This window comes from Poecilia mexicana, unplaced genomic scaffold, assembly GCF_051168715.1.
Source record: "Poecilia mexicana isolate PSO_F unplaced genomic scaffold, ASM5116871v1 scaffold_7, whole genome shotgun sequence".
In the NCBI taxonomy this organism is placed as follows: Eukaryota; Metazoa; Chordata; class Actinopteri; order Cyprinodontiformes; family Poeciliidae; genus Poecilia; species Poecilia mexicana.
Window position 1 is genome coordinate 29,883,083 of NW_028263376.1, and position 15,132 is coordinate 29,898,214.

At 35.9% G+C, this 15,132-nt stretch overlaps 2 protein-coding genes across 3 annotated transcripts; both read left to right on the forward strand.

Annotated features, from left to right (window-relative positions):
• Positions 1 to 347: 347 nt before the first annotated feature.
• On the forward strand, positions 348 to 6,952 carry rer1 (retention in endoplasmic reticulum sorting receptor 1). Of its 2 annotated transcripts, XM_088007432.1 has the most exons (8): positions 348 to 455; positions 2,343 to 2,424; positions 2,515 to 2,619; positions 2,862 to 2,958; positions 3,200 to 3,278; positions 4,472 to 4,607; positions 5,104 to 5,158; positions 6,437 to 6,952. In XM_088007432.1, the coding sequence occupies exons 2-8, from the start codon at positions 2,344 to 2,346 to the stop codon at positions 6,445 to 6,447; spliced, it is 564 nt and encodes a 187-aa protein (XP_087863558.1). In that variant the 5' UTR covers positions 348 to 455; position 2,343; the 3' UTR covers positions 6,448 to 6,952. The 2 variants fall into 2 exon arrangements, with proteins under 2 accessions (XP_087863558.1, XP_014828515.1); XM_014973029.2 differs by having other exon boundaries at positions 5,104 to 6,952.
• Positions 6,953 to 9,099: 2,147 nt separating this feature from the next.
• LOC106907354 (taste receptor type 1 member 2-like) lies at positions 9,100 to 14,514 on the forward strand. Its single transcript, XM_014973015.2, has 6 exons — positions 9,100 to 9,386; positions 10,256 to 10,553; positions 10,687 to 11,412; positions 11,791 to 11,997; positions 12,313 to 12,433; positions 13,066 to 14,514. The coding sequence occupies exons 1-6, from the start codon at positions 9,208 to 9,210 to the stop codon at positions 13,992 to 13,994; spliced, it is 2,460 nt and encodes an 819-aa protein (XP_014828501.2). The 5' UTR covers positions 9,100 to 9,207; the 3' UTR covers positions 13,995 to 14,514.
• The last annotated feature ends 618 nt before the right edge of the window (positions 14,515 to 15,132 follow it).

The window sequence follows — 15,132 nt, forward strand, 5'->3', positions numbered from 1 at the left end:
AATTAAGATTCCTTCTTTAAGTTAGGCGACAAGTATATTTCAGTTTTTAACCTGTATTTTACAAGTTAGATACAAGTTATTTAACATTATATAAGTTAAATAATTTAATGCAAGTTAAATACTAATAACTTAGTGGTCATTTTGTGGGTGATAGGACTAGGTGGAAGAAGATAGACCAGGAAAAAGTTTCACCAGTAGATATGAATCCTTCCATCAATCATCTATAGCCCCTCGTCCTTGCGGCGTCGCGGGGTGCTGGTGTCCTTGTCCAGCAGTCATTGGGCGACAGGCGGTGTAGAAAGTATGAATGAGCGTTGAAGTCGGTGATTATATGTTATAATGGCCTGCCATAGAAGAATGCCCTCTTGTTCGCGGAAGTACTGACGTGTTCACACGAGAAGTGGCTAGTGTAGCTAGCTAGGTAGAGCCGGGTAGTGACTCAGAGGCCATATCAGGTAAGAAATTACTGTCATTGTTGTTTTTCGTTATAATTGCCAGCACCACCGAGCCACAGTAAGGTGGAATACATATGCTGTTCAGACGTAAAAATGTTTCGTTATTATTTGGACATAAACGTGTTCAATAGAGAAAACTGCTTTTCTAAACATGCTAAAAAAAAACTAGCTTCGGAACCGCTGGTAACGTAGAAACGGATCACAGGAAGTGAGTTGTCCAGTTTTCACATTCACTGCTGGTATTTGTAGTTCTTAGTAGTCTTTTAACAGGCTCCCACCACGAAACAAGAAGCTGTGATGAACTACACGTACTTTCGAGGTGCTGCAATTACCTTTGCTTAGGAATTGTGGGAAATGTAGGTAGATGACGTTGCTTTCTGAACGATTGTATGTAGTGTAGTCTCTTACAAGAACTACATAACCCATACCGGCAAAAATTTGGACCAAAGGGTAACGTACATTTATATCTAGTTAGCTGTTTCTAGAGCTAATTTTTAAGCTAAGCTTTAAGCTAGTTCAGATTTATGTCACAAATGAAATGTCATTCACACTTATTCGATGTACATTCCCTGTGAATCTGTTTACATCGACAAAACCCAGCGCTGGTTAGCTTGTATTTAAACAAATCTTTGCTAGCCACAACCAGGAACAGTTTCCCACGGTTTTTCAAATCAGCTTGTATGTTAATGTTAAAATATATTAGTTAAAATAATATATTCTTTAGTTGCTCTGAAAATACTTCTCTCTTGATATTAGTAAACAATATACTACGTAAACGTAAGCTTCAGTAAGGTAGAACTGGTAACTAGCACTAGCAACAGAAGTCATTCTCCATTCATCAGTCGATTAATTTCCTGATTACGGTTTTTAGTATCCATCTATAAACCCATGGTAATACTAAAGATTTTTCTTTAAGTCGTATTTGTTAGACTTGGAAGATCGCATTTCATAATCTAGTCTCTCCCACATGTCTGTCTATTGCTAAACTTTAAACTCTCAAGGGATTGGTTACAAGTACTTATAATGGGAATGTTAGCAAACTCTTCACAGGAGTTGTATGTCAAAGAAACAATTTAATCTGAATGAGCATTAAAAGTACCTTCAGACCACACTAAAATCATGTGTTTTAAAACAGTGTTTCCCTACCCTGGTCCTCAAGGCCCACTGTCCTACATGTTTTAGAGGTTTCCCTGCTTTAATGTGCCAGATTCAACTGACTGTAGTTCAGAAAACGGCTGTTAATCAGTCATCCATTGAAATCAGCTGGGCTGAAGGAAGGAAATACCTAAAACATGCAGGGCAGTGTGCCTTTAAGACCAGGGTTGGGAAACACTGTTTTAAAAGATGAAATTCTGGGGTAATTTATATTGAAACTTGTGACCTAATATCACCAAATGTGAACGACATGGAATAGTTGTTTGGTTCAGCCGAAAGATCATGTTCTTTATTGTTGAGTATATTTTTAATTTTAAAAAACTACAGATGTAGTCTGCTGCATCTCTTTTTTTATGCGACATACACCATGATAGTTAAATTTCATTTGCCAATAGAAACTGGACTTTGTGTGAGCTAATCAGTCACTTGATGATGTATCAAAGTGAGATTTTAATTGAAAACTTAATGCTAGGTTATTTATAAAATTCAGCTCCTCTGAAGGTAAATCAAACTTCCATTTTGCTAGAGCAAACTTCAACAGTATTATTAACTGGAACAAAAAAAAAAGTTAAATAATTATTATGTAGGTAAGTTTACATTTTCAACAATTATCAAATCTGCAGCATGCAAGAGCAAATGAAAAGCTGTTTTTGAGGTTGCTATGAGACCAGTAGTATCCATATGAATCACCAATACCTCCAATAATGAAAATGTTTTTCTGGTTTATGGCAGGATGTCAGAAGGGGACAGTGTTGGAGAATCAATCCATGGGAAACCATCTGTAGTTGCTGCCTTTTTCACTGGGGTTGGAACGGTGACTATCATTTAGTTCACACACGTCACTGATATTAACTTAGCGGCATTGTACATATTTGCTGACAAAAATTCCTTCAATTTTCAACAGGTCTATCAGACATGGCTTGACAAGTCAACACCCTTCTATGCGGTGCGATGGGCGCTCACTCTACTACTTACTGCAATCTACATGATCAGAGTGTACATACTACAGGTGGTTATTATCCCTGTTTTCTCCCAAAATCAGAATGTGCATGTCATGTTGATTAAAAGGAACTCATATTTCCATACACATGTATTACCATTAAAACCTTTTTGGAATTTTGATTGCAAAAAACAGCTCTGAGAATCTATTTCTCCTGTGCGTCCAGTGATCATCGGTTGGGGTACATTTGATTAACACATTTTCTGTCTTTCTGGGAGTTTTTTATGTTTTGTTCTTGTGTTGCTTTCCAGGGGTGGTATATAGTAACTTACGCTTTGGGAATCTACCACCTCAACCTGTTCATTGCATTTCTGTCGCCAAAAGTGGATCCTTCTTTACTTGATGAAGGCAAGTGGACACTTATATTCATAACATTTTGTTGTGTTGTGTGCTTTTGTACTAAACAACAAAGTATCTGCTAAGTTTATTCAATATCGACATTTTGCTACTTTCCAATGTGATTTAAATTTATTGTAAAATTGGTTTCAGTATCAATAAGTGCCGCAAAGACCCTTTCTATATGCTGTTTGTTGTTTTGGATCCTTGTTAAAGCCCTTGGAAAGCAGAGTGTAACTTATTTCTCTTGTAGATGAGGGCCCATCCCTTCCAACCAAGCAGAACGAGGAGTTCCGCCCTTTCATCAGGAGGTTGCCTGAATTTAAATTCTGGTAAGAGTTCAGCTCTAGGTCTGGCTTTGTGCTGTGATTGCTCAACAGGGATGGGCAAATCACGTTTTATTTTAGAATTATCTGTGTGGCAACAGATTTAATCACACAAAATCTGTTTGGAGGAACATGATGACAGAAGAAATGAGTGAAACTTGAACATGAATAATTTAGACGCTACAAAACTAATTTCAATAGTATATTTAAGAGAGAAACAAGTATGTTATGACTTGGAATCACATGCAGCAACTCTACTGGCGCATCCCCTCCATAATATTTTTGCCTATAAAAGCCGTTTCTAAGTTCTCAAATGTCTTCAGCTTTTAAACATCGAGGGGAGTTAGTAAATCTTCCTCTAAACCTGTTTAACTCTCAACACTGCTGGTACTGATCAGCAGTGTCAATTAAGAAGAAAGTGTTAAACTTTGACACACAGTGCATGTTAACTGGGCTGGCAACATGGCATAGATACAGAGATAAATTATTTGATTTGTGTGATTAAACTGTGCGACACACTTACTGATTGACATGTGATGCAATCCCTCCAATTTTACTCTTAAGTTTTGGAAAATTAGTCTGGTTTTCTTATAGAATCAGTGAAGAACTATCCATACTGCCACCCCTGGTTAAACACTGGAACTGCTTTGGTGGAAAGAAATCATGATTGAAGCATATAAGATTTTTCTCATTAAGATTAGATTGGTAGCATACTGTTCTTAATTAATGATTTGAATTATCCTTTAGCCACCACACATGGTGTGCTTTAAACTTCAGAGTTATAAAAGCATTCTGTTCATATCCTGATTAGGTTTGTTGTAAAGTGAAACTTGCTCTAAGCTTCAGCAGCTTCTGCATGAGTCTCCGCTCCACCTGTATCTATGCACCTGCCGTGCTCTTCACCACCATATGTTCTGAACAGAGAATCATAAACATATGAGAGACAGTCTGGTTCCCTAACAGCTGCAGAGAACATCATCTCTGTAACAGCCAAGCTTTAAGTGTGAAGCTCAGAAAGATTAATTTGGTACGAGTTTGTAAGCATAAAAATAATATGTCATGACATGATCGTCAAATTAATAAAAACATATTACCTTAAATAAAATTTTCTGCAACACTGTCTTAATGTTAGAAATTTAAACATTTAACTATTATAAACTTACAAAAGTCTTCTCTTCCTCTGATGATTTTTGTGACAGGCACTCTGCAACAAAAGGCATCGTCATCGCCATGATTTGCACGTTTTTCGATGCCTTCAACGTTCCAGTGTTCTGGCCAATACTCGTAATGTACTTCATCATGCTGTTTTGCATCACCATGAAGAGGCAGATTAAGGTAAACCACAGCTGGAAAAACAAAGAGTGTATGAAATTGTTACAGTTGCTTGTTTGGGCTAACGGATGAAATTAACATTTGAAATGACAGAAACAAAGATAACCTTAGTCAGTTGTAAGGGTTTTGTGGGCTGGGCAGAAAATATTTTGTATGGCTGAGAAGGACATTATAGCTGAACAACACAGACCTCTGTTGAACATAAAAGCAGAAAAATATATTTGTAAATTTTTAAAAAAGCAAAACATATACCTTTTTAACCTCAGTAAAGTTAACTGTCTTGAAAAAACCACAGTATTGATTCTTTAACATTACAGACAATATTATTTTACAGCTCTTCTTGTGCACAGGATCTTTTAAAATATTGGAGTATATTATGTTTAGATTAATTATTGCTTTGTTTGACAAAAAGTATGCACCTCCATTTTTATGTGACATGAAAACACTTAATCAGAACCTACCTGTCTCTAATTCTCTTTCTTTGCCCTTTTCTCTGTAGCATATGATCAAGTACAGATACCTACCCTTCACACACGGGAAGAGGACATATAAAGGCAAGGAAGACACAGGGAAAACTTTTGCTAGTTAAGAACTCCAACTTACCCTTCGCCTCAGTCTCATTTGAAACGCAGTCATCACAGCTAGCAGGGAGTGATGAAGATTAGAGATTATTTTTTCTTTTTTTTTGTAAGCTGGACAGTAACATTGAAACATAACAATAAAAAACAATAAAAAATCTTAAGCTTGGATCCATAATTGACAGTGTTGGATGGAGGTATGAGCAGCACGGATCAAAAATAGTCACTTGCCCAAAATGTCTTTTGTTAAAAAATATGTTTTTTTTTAGCAGTACTTAAAACTTAGTTCTGCCAGATGAGTAAATATTCATCAAGTAGAAGCTAATCTAAATTGACATTACAGTAATTTTTCAAACTTTTGGATCTTTCAGTGCCGCATTATCTCCCCATCTTAGTCCGCCAACTTTTAATTCATATACTGTCCCAACTTATTTGTAACACATTAAGTGGTATATTATTAATCAGTTAAATTTGTTTGCAAAAGAATGTGATTAGGTATGAAATTTGATTAAAAAAAATCTTAATAATAAATGTTCTGGATCTCAGTATCTGCTGCTCTGCTAAGTGTGTTGGACAAATACTAAATGAAGTTGCCTAGGAGTTTTTAGTGACACTTCATCTGAATATGCATTCATGATGGGCAGAAAAAAAGATAAATGTGTGAATGTCTCACTTCAAATTAATTCAGTGTGATTTCTGAGTGGCTGTTTTGGTTTTAAGTTGGTACATGTTTTTTTTGTTTTTTTCCTATTTAGTATAATTTAACTGTTGCATAGGCTAAGTATTTAGATATAATATTATTTTACTCATTTTCAGACAGCCCACTCAACATTTATGAATGCATATCTCGTGGACGGTGTTACTGATCTTTATTCTCCTGTAGTCTGCTACCGTAAATCCACTCTCAAATTTATGTTTCTCTTTGCAACATTAAGCCTCAAATTGGAAATTTCAGAAATTTGCATAGTGTCGGACTTATTCCGCATAATGATATTTCAAACCATTTTCTCTCAAAAGTGCACAACCAGTATTAGTTTCTATAGCACATCAGCCATCTGAGTTAAAATTGAAGTAAATAATTTCCGGAAGGCAGTTTCTCTTTGGAGCATTTTCCCCATGTGCTCCAAAAATGGAGTTTGACTTAGATTTTGTAGACTAGCCGTTGTTGTCCTTTATGATCTGCGTTACCTTAAAAAAAAAAAAAAAGCTACGAACAGTCATTCCAAGCAAACTGTTGTTCTCTTTCTTTTGCAGAGGAAACATAGGACAACTGATTGACACCCTTTATTAAAACAAATGGATGAAGTTGGTGGCGATCATACATTTTTTCTATGAACCTTTTGATTTTTTTTTTCCTTTCCTAACAAAGTGCTGGGAATCTGTCAATACTAAACTGATCTACACTGTATGTAGTAAGGGATCAAAACATTTTTCCTGTAAAAAAAAAAGTTTGTGTTTCAAAGGGTTGTCTGGATTTGTGTATATACAGTATATATATATTTTAAAATATAATTTTTGTTTTTAAATCTTTTCTTTTTCATTCATCCACCTTGTTATTTCCCCATATGAAAATCTGTTTCACCTGAAACTGATGAAGGACAAACTGGTTAATTGGGTTCCTGGGCTGAATTTAATGTTTTTCATGGATTGCATGTTATTTTCTTGTGCTACAGTAAAAAAAACAACTTGATTTTAAAAATGAAAGTGTAATTTTTTTTTTCCACTCCAAATGCTATTAAAGAGGCTGTGTCCCTTCGGAACAGTACAAAAGTGTCTTGGCTTCATAATTTGAATGGGTTTGGGTAAAATATTTTAATATGAAGGAATTCTGAGAATGTTTGTAGTAAAATTCTTAAAAAATATACATCTTAACACGTGATATAAGTGAAAAGTTGTTTGATTCAACTAAATATATATATATATATATATATATATATATATATTAGGGATGTGCTGATCAGGTTTTTTCCTGCCGATACCGATCACCCATGAGGGCCGATACACCGATACCGATCACATAATTATTATTTATTTATTTATTTTATCATAAACACTACCGGTTACATTATGTGGAAAAAGGAACCATGAATTCACCTTAATTTAGACAAAAACTTGTTTTTAATAATTTTTTTCAAGAAGAAAACTAAACAAAACAGGCATTGTGCAAATTGTACTGCTATTGATAATACCATCTGATAACATATGAAGGCTCTGAAGAGGCTAAATAATGCAAAGAGCCAAAATAAAACCTCTCAACATTGCCAAAAAAATTCAAGTATAAAACTTAACATTCAAAGGCAAAAACAGGTTCCATTACAATAAACAATCCAGAGTTACTGAATGAAAACTTCTTGTTAGCATGGCGGCTAGCTGATTACTGCTAGCTCTGATTGGCTGTTTCTGACTGAGCGGAGTAATTATGCAGATCAGGGAGGAGATCGATTATTTTTTTAGAGATTATCTGTCTCATGTTAGGACAGCGAAAGTTTTAATACGTATGTAAAATGTATTTTTTAAGTTAGATGCTGAAGCTTTAAACAGAGGTTCGGTGTGAGAGTCACCACCAGGTGGAGCAGAAGCGAAGCTCCGTCTGTGAAATATTACTACCTGTAGCGTAGCAGCGGTTCAACAGCGAGAGCAGAACCAGCGTCTTACATCGCAGCTCGAAGACTTAAATAATTTTGCGGGTTATTTGTTTAGCTTTCTGACCGTCATGCTAATCCGGGTGAGTGTTTGTAGCTGTGCGCTGCTTTACCTGCTATCTGATCCTCCATATGTCTTTTTTACTGCAGTGAGCCTCGATGTAGCCAAACTCCGTCAAGTATGGCATTGTTTATATGTCGTATTAGCTTCGTTGTGTTGATGCATTTTGACGTGCTTCAATTTTCCGCCGCAACACGCAAACTTTCCCATTCATTCAGTACGTTATAGTTCCACATCGCTTAGGATTTGTTGCTGCGCGTTTGCGCAGACTGAAGGAAAGAGGAGACCAGCTGCACAGGCAGGCTGCGAAATGAGATGATCGGTATCGGCAACAAGAGCCAATGATCGCCGATCACCGATCATGCACTTTTTCACGAAAATCGGCCCGATTATGATCGGTGACCGATCGATCAGCACACCTCTAATATATATATATATATATATATATATATATATATATATATATTTTTTTTTTTTTTTTTTTTTTTTTTTTTAATTTTTTATACAAAACCTATGGTTTTCTTCATGATGAAGATAAGCCACAAAAGTTTGCTTGAAAAAATGTGAATGAAAGATAAATGGGAGGGAAAAAAGTGCAATAAAAAGGTGCACAAGCAACAGATACCTTCATATTCCTCAGAGGATGGTGAAACAATTTAAGAGTTTGGAGGAAACAAGTTGAGGATTGCAGGTGTAGTTTGTGCTTCTAAAGCTACCACACATCGATGTATCCAGGATATGGGTTATAAGCTACTTGAGGACTAGAAAAGGCACAAAAAAAACCCCTGAAATTAATCATCCTTATTTTTTGGTCTCATGTAATACTGTAATTTTCTTCTAATCTGAATTTTTGTTGGATGTAATCACCCGATATGTGGCAGATCTCTGAGGTTTTAACTTCTTCATTTGAATTACTGACATAGCGCCTTGGGAGTAAACATCCTGTCTGAAAAAGCCCTTGTTCTGTTACAAGGCTTTGTGTAGAAATTCAAGAGAGGCCTTTTTATTTTTATGCACGTTATTTGTATATTGAAAACTGAACTGGCTCAGTTTGTAGATTATTTTTCATGATAGCGTTATCAAACTTGCCCTCGGAGGAGAAGCCGTTACAGAAACCAGGATGTAGCAACGAGCAGAAAATTTTTTTTTTGCATGCTGATTTGTTAATCCACCTCATCCTACAGTTAGGTGTTTATGAGAGGTTGCTCATCCTAGACTTATGAAAAGTATGCAGGGTAACTCATGAACAGCACCTTCCATGGACATGTAAGAGACAAGCTTCAAAAAAGCTTCCACCAGAGTGTCAAACTACAGAAATAGAAATGACACAGATTGTTGCTCATCTCTATCTGCTGGGGTGCATCCTGCATTCCCTGCATGAGGCTGATGCAGTGTCAGAATTTGAGCTGGATGGAGATTATTTAATAGGTGGACTTTTCGACATCCATCACGTCAAGGAAAGGTTTCACCGTGACAAACCAGAAACCATTAACTGCTCAAGGTGAGACTTCTAGTCTTTATGTCTTTTTTAGTTTCAAGAAGAAATTTAGCAAAGGTTACTTAACTTGCTCAGCACATTTGAAACATTTTGTTAAGCTATAACTGCCCCTCTTGTGCTAATGTTAGATTTTCCCAGGATTTTGTTACATCATTTGATGTTCAACAAAATCCTTGAGGGCATATTTTACAGTTGAGTTCTGCAAAGCTGTCGCCTGCTTTCACTTGTTTACTTGCAGAGGAGAGCTAACAACTTCATATCAGGGGAGCAGATGGGTTGTGAAAGCAGGGTCAAGTAAAGGCTTAGTCTGATGGGGACCATTTCAATATCCAAACTTTTATAGCAATTGATGAAAACATTATTTATTAAACCTTCCTTAACACTCCCAAGCTGTTGGTCCACTGGCTTTAAAGCCAGTCAAAGTTTTGAGCATATTAAACATAATAGCACGCTAATACGGTGAATTAAATTGAATAATTACAACATGTTAACTTTAATTTAAACATACTACTTTTATACTCATTTCTTTATTCTATATTTCTTATTCCATACTCTTAGATCAGCAGTTAGATGCACCTTTCTTAACACTGTTATAAAAGCAGAGGTTTGCAGCATATGGGAGAAAAGTAAGTTTAGTTTTATTGAGTTGACACAGATACATCTTTTCAAAGAAAGTCTGGTACTGTTGACGGAAAAAGCATCCGCTGTGATTAGCTTGACTTTTTGATGAGATTTGGTTCCTTTGATATTTCCAGTCTGATCAAGAATTTCCTCCACAGCAACCCCATAAGCAAAAATGTCTAATCTATCTAATCAATCAGAAATGGGTCTGAATCATAAATGTTGCTCTACCCCCATTTTTCTGCTTCCAGTCAACCCTTCATCCTGTCAAGTTACCGGAGGTTTCAGCTGATGAGATTTGCAATAGAGGAGATCAATAACTCTACCAAACTGCTGCCAAATGTGACGCTCGGCTATAAAATATTAGACCTCTGCTCAGACACACAGAACTTCGCTGGAGTTTTCAACCTCATCTCTGATGGGAGTCTCATCCAGCCTTGGAATGACTCACAGAGGCTCACGTCCAAAATGGTCACAGTGGTCGGCTCTTATACCAGCACAGGGACGCTGAGCGTCGCCCCGCTCTTCATGATGGACTTCTTCCCGATGGTAAGCATGCCAGTTGTTTCAAGACTTTCTAAATAACCTGAGAAATGTTCTGTGCATTGATAGAAGCATAGAAAAAAAAAAACGCTCAGTGGTAAAATGTTACTTGAAGGTTCTGAAATGTCTCCTTCAACAGGTCAGTTATGGAGCTGCCAGTTCCGTCTTTTCAAGGAAAAATCATTTCCCGTCTTTCCTACGAACGGTCCATCCTAATAAAGATGTGATAGAGGTGGTTCTAAGGATATTGCGAGAGTTCAACTGGCGCTGGGTTTCATTCCTTCACATTGATGACGACTACGGCAGAGACGGCCGGGATTTGTTCATTCAGACAATTGAGAACACAGAGATCTGTCTGGCCTACACAAAAGGCCTTGATCAAGACACAGACTACTATAAGGTTTTCCAACAAATTACGTCAATGAAAGTAAACGTCTTGATTGTTTTTGCACCAGAATGGACGGCTGAAGCTCTCATTGAGGCTGCCATAAAATACAACATCACCAACAAGGTGTGGATAGCCGGAGATGCTTGGTCCTTACACAAGGAGCTTCCCAAAAAAGATGAAATCGGGAAAATTGGAACTGTAGTTGGGATAGCTGAGCCAAAACTGACAATTCCAGGTTTCAATGATTTCATCAATGCATTCAGAGCCCAGACTCAACAGGAAAATGGTACGGAAGAAAGGTTTTGCAATCAGGCTTGTAATTGCAGTAATCACACTGCCGCAGACATCATTAATGCAGATCCGTCCTTCAATTTCCCTGTTTACTCTGCTGTGTATTCTGTTGCCCACGCCTTGCACACTGTGCTGCAATGTGAAACTGGCAGGTGCAACAGGAGAATTACAGGAGTTCCCCATATGGTAAGTATATGTACGTATATACATATCCTGTTATATATATATATATATATATATATATATATATATATATATATATATATATATATATATATATATATATATATATATATATAACTTAATTCCCTTTCCACTTTCTGTCAAGTTTTTTTTAACACTGAATAGTTAAGAAATAAATCAAATATAGTTACATATGAATAAATAAATATTTACATTTTAATAAATGAAAAGAAATAAATAATAAAACTATATTTTATAAATAAATGTAGTTAATTTAAAAATGTATCTGTCCAGAAATATATATATTTTTAAATCACTGTAGATCTGCTGTTTATGCATTTTGTTAGACTTAAATGTTTCTATTTCTGTTTCTACCAACAGATATTACAAGAACTGTGGAAGACCAACTTTACACTTCTAAACCAAAGTGTTCAGTTTGATGAGAATGGCGACCCCTCCTTTGGATCATATGCAATAGTTTTCTGGAACAAAAGTGGGGAAGCAGAGGAGGTTGGCTTTTACCGTTATCGCTCGTCTTTAAAGTTCATTGTCAACAGGACCAAAATCCAGTGGCATGAAAATGGTTCAGTAAGTAGGTTTTTAAATGTTTCCTGAAAAACAGGGATATATCACTTGCGCATGTTGGATTTCCATTTTTAGTGCAGGCAAATTTTCAGAAGGGAAAAAACCCACTATATTTCTAGATGTGAAAGAAGTACACTGGTGATAATAATCATGGTGACAGCTGGACTTATGTGGATATCTGAAAATTATCTCTGCTGAAGCAGGACAGTGTTTTTTTATTACATTCTTACAGCTTCAATTGCTTTATGGCTGTCAAACTCATCTCCTCATTGTATGAACGCAATATTTACTTTCGTGCCCGATGTATGACTTGAACAGGTGCCGCAGTCGATTTGCTCCGAAGAATGCGATGCTGGATTTGCAAAAAATCCAGAAGGACTCCACAAATGCTGCTTCAGCTGTACAAAATGCAAAAGTGGAACTTATATCAACAGCACAGGTAAATAATCCTGACATGGAAAAACAACTTCTCATTTTTATTCATCAATGAAATGCAAAGCAACGCAGAAAAAGAGGAAGGCTACTGACGTCATATTAACTCAAAAAAGCTTTGAACTTAGGAAATAGCTAATTCTGCATCAATGTTAACATTGACAAAAGGGAAACTCTACATTAATTCTCAGATTTACTAAAATGTTTGATAGAATTAACAAATATATATAGTGTTAAATACTTTTTAAATATTTTGATATTTGTGCCAGGATCATATTTCATGCATTGAATTGCTTCTAAATAAATCTTTAAATGTAACTGATTATAACTGAGCTTCTAAATCATTTAGCCTCAGTGCAGTCATTACTATAACTTACCAAATATGAAAAGTCCTTTGGGCTAAAGACATTTTGTGCTATAATAATGTACAACCTTTAACTTTGAAATTTTGAATATACTGACCAAAGGTTTATATATATATATATATATATATATATATATATATATATATATATATATATATATATATATATATATATATGGAATAGTTTTCAATAAACAAATTAAGACTATACTATGATATCTCGGTTAATTTAACCCTTCCTTGCTGACTGTCTATGTACTGTATCGTTACAACAGTAGATCCTTACACCTGCCACAAATGTAGCGACACAGAATGGTCTGAAGCAGGAAGTACTTCATGCTATCGGCGGCAGGAGAACTACATGCCTTTCTCGCATGGTGGCGCTGTGGTTGTCATGCTTGGAGCTTTGATCTTCATGGGCCTCACCGCAGCCGTATCTGTCCTTTTCTTTGTTAATTACAAGACTCCCATTGTCAAGTCTGCCGGAGGACCGATGTGCTTCTTGATTTTAGGCTGTCTTGCTCTGTCCAGTGTTAGTGTGTTCTTTGCCTTTGGTAAACCAACAACAGCTTTTTGTGTCTTGAGGGTTTTACCAATAATATTTTTCTTCACAGTTTGTTTGGCTTGTTTTGTTGTGCGCGCTTTCCAGATTGTTTGCATTTTCAAAATAGCTGTCAGGTTCCCCAACATCCTCAGTTGGTGGTTGAAATACAAAGGACAGTGGTTGGTCATCTGTGTGGCCTGTATCTCTCAGGCAGTCTTACTTATCGTTGGTTTATCCGTTTCTACCCCACATCCTAAAAATGACACACAGAGACATCCAGACATAATCATCCATTACTGTTATAACAATTTGAACGAGGTACTTGGTTCTCTGGTTTTTATTGCGTTACTGATCATTCTTTCTTTTTGTTTTTCCTACATTGGAAAAGACTTGCCAAAAAATTACAATGAGGCTAAATCCATAACTTTCTGCCTCCTGCTGCTGATAATCATCTGGATCATATATGTCACTGTCTACGTGTTGTACGCTGAAAAGTACATCCACTTTATTTATGGAATGGCAGTCCTTTCTAGTCTCTACTCTTTTCTATCCTGGTATTTCCTGCCAAAATGTTTCATCATCATTTTTCAACCTCAAAAAAACACCCAGCAGTACTTCCAAAGTCTCATTCAGAGTTACACAAATATCGTTAACCAATAGTCCCTTGACCATCTCCGAGACTTCTGAACACTCTCTTTCTGGTTTGTACTTTTTAATTACCACACGGGAACAAAGTGTCGTACATTTTGCCTTTTGCACGTTGAGGAGCAGCTGATCTGAGGAAACAGGACAGTGTATGATATATAAATAATCTTAATGGAAAACTTTTTTTTTTCTGTTACGGCAAAAATAAGATGTGTTGAAAGAATGCTTCTTCTTTTGTACATATTTTAACTTACAGTGGTAAATATAACTCTGTATGAGGTGACAGAGGTGCATGTTTTATTGCTTCCTGGAAATATACAATGAGATCTTTTATAGTCAGACATGTAAATACAATGTTTAGCAATGCTAAACATCTAAAACTCGTATTTCCAGAGAACTTTTAAAACATAAGTGTTTATAACAATTAATTAATTCTGCATGATATTCAGTCACTTACATTTAAAGCTTGGATACATTTCTAGATTTGTACATGTACTACTTTTCCATTACAATAAATACATTTCATACAACCAAATGTTTTGTAATGTTTCTCTTTCTTTGTCTTGGTTGGTTGTCACGTTTTAAAAGGTTGCTTCATAAACTTCTGTCCAATAAAGGGATTAAATTATTTCATGGGTTTCATGTGAATGTAGAAAATGAGTTTCATATTCGATTGATCATTAAAAATAGCAATTGATAAGGATACTTAAATACATTTATACGTGTATTTTTAATTCTCATTTTCTTGTCAGTCTGAAATTGAATCAGATTTTTTGTTATTTTACAACTAGTCACTTATTGAGATTGGTTGATTAGCAATCATACTAATACAGTTAAAGAGGGTCAGCAAACTATGGTGGACACAATCAGAGGTAGATGGAGGGTTGAGTTGTCAAAAGAATTTGTATTTAATTATAATTGATACTAAAATCAACAGAAAATTTCAATATATCAGCAACAAATTGAAAGAAAAAAAGGAAGCACAAAAGCGCATTCTAAAAATAACTCATAATAATTACAGAAAAACTACATATCTTAATTCGTACTTGCAGGGAAAGGTCCTTTTTTTGTGACCAGACAGGACATTGTGACTAGACCACCCCATTCTTGCCCCGTCTCATGTCGACCACAGATCTGCATCTTGCCCAGCTTC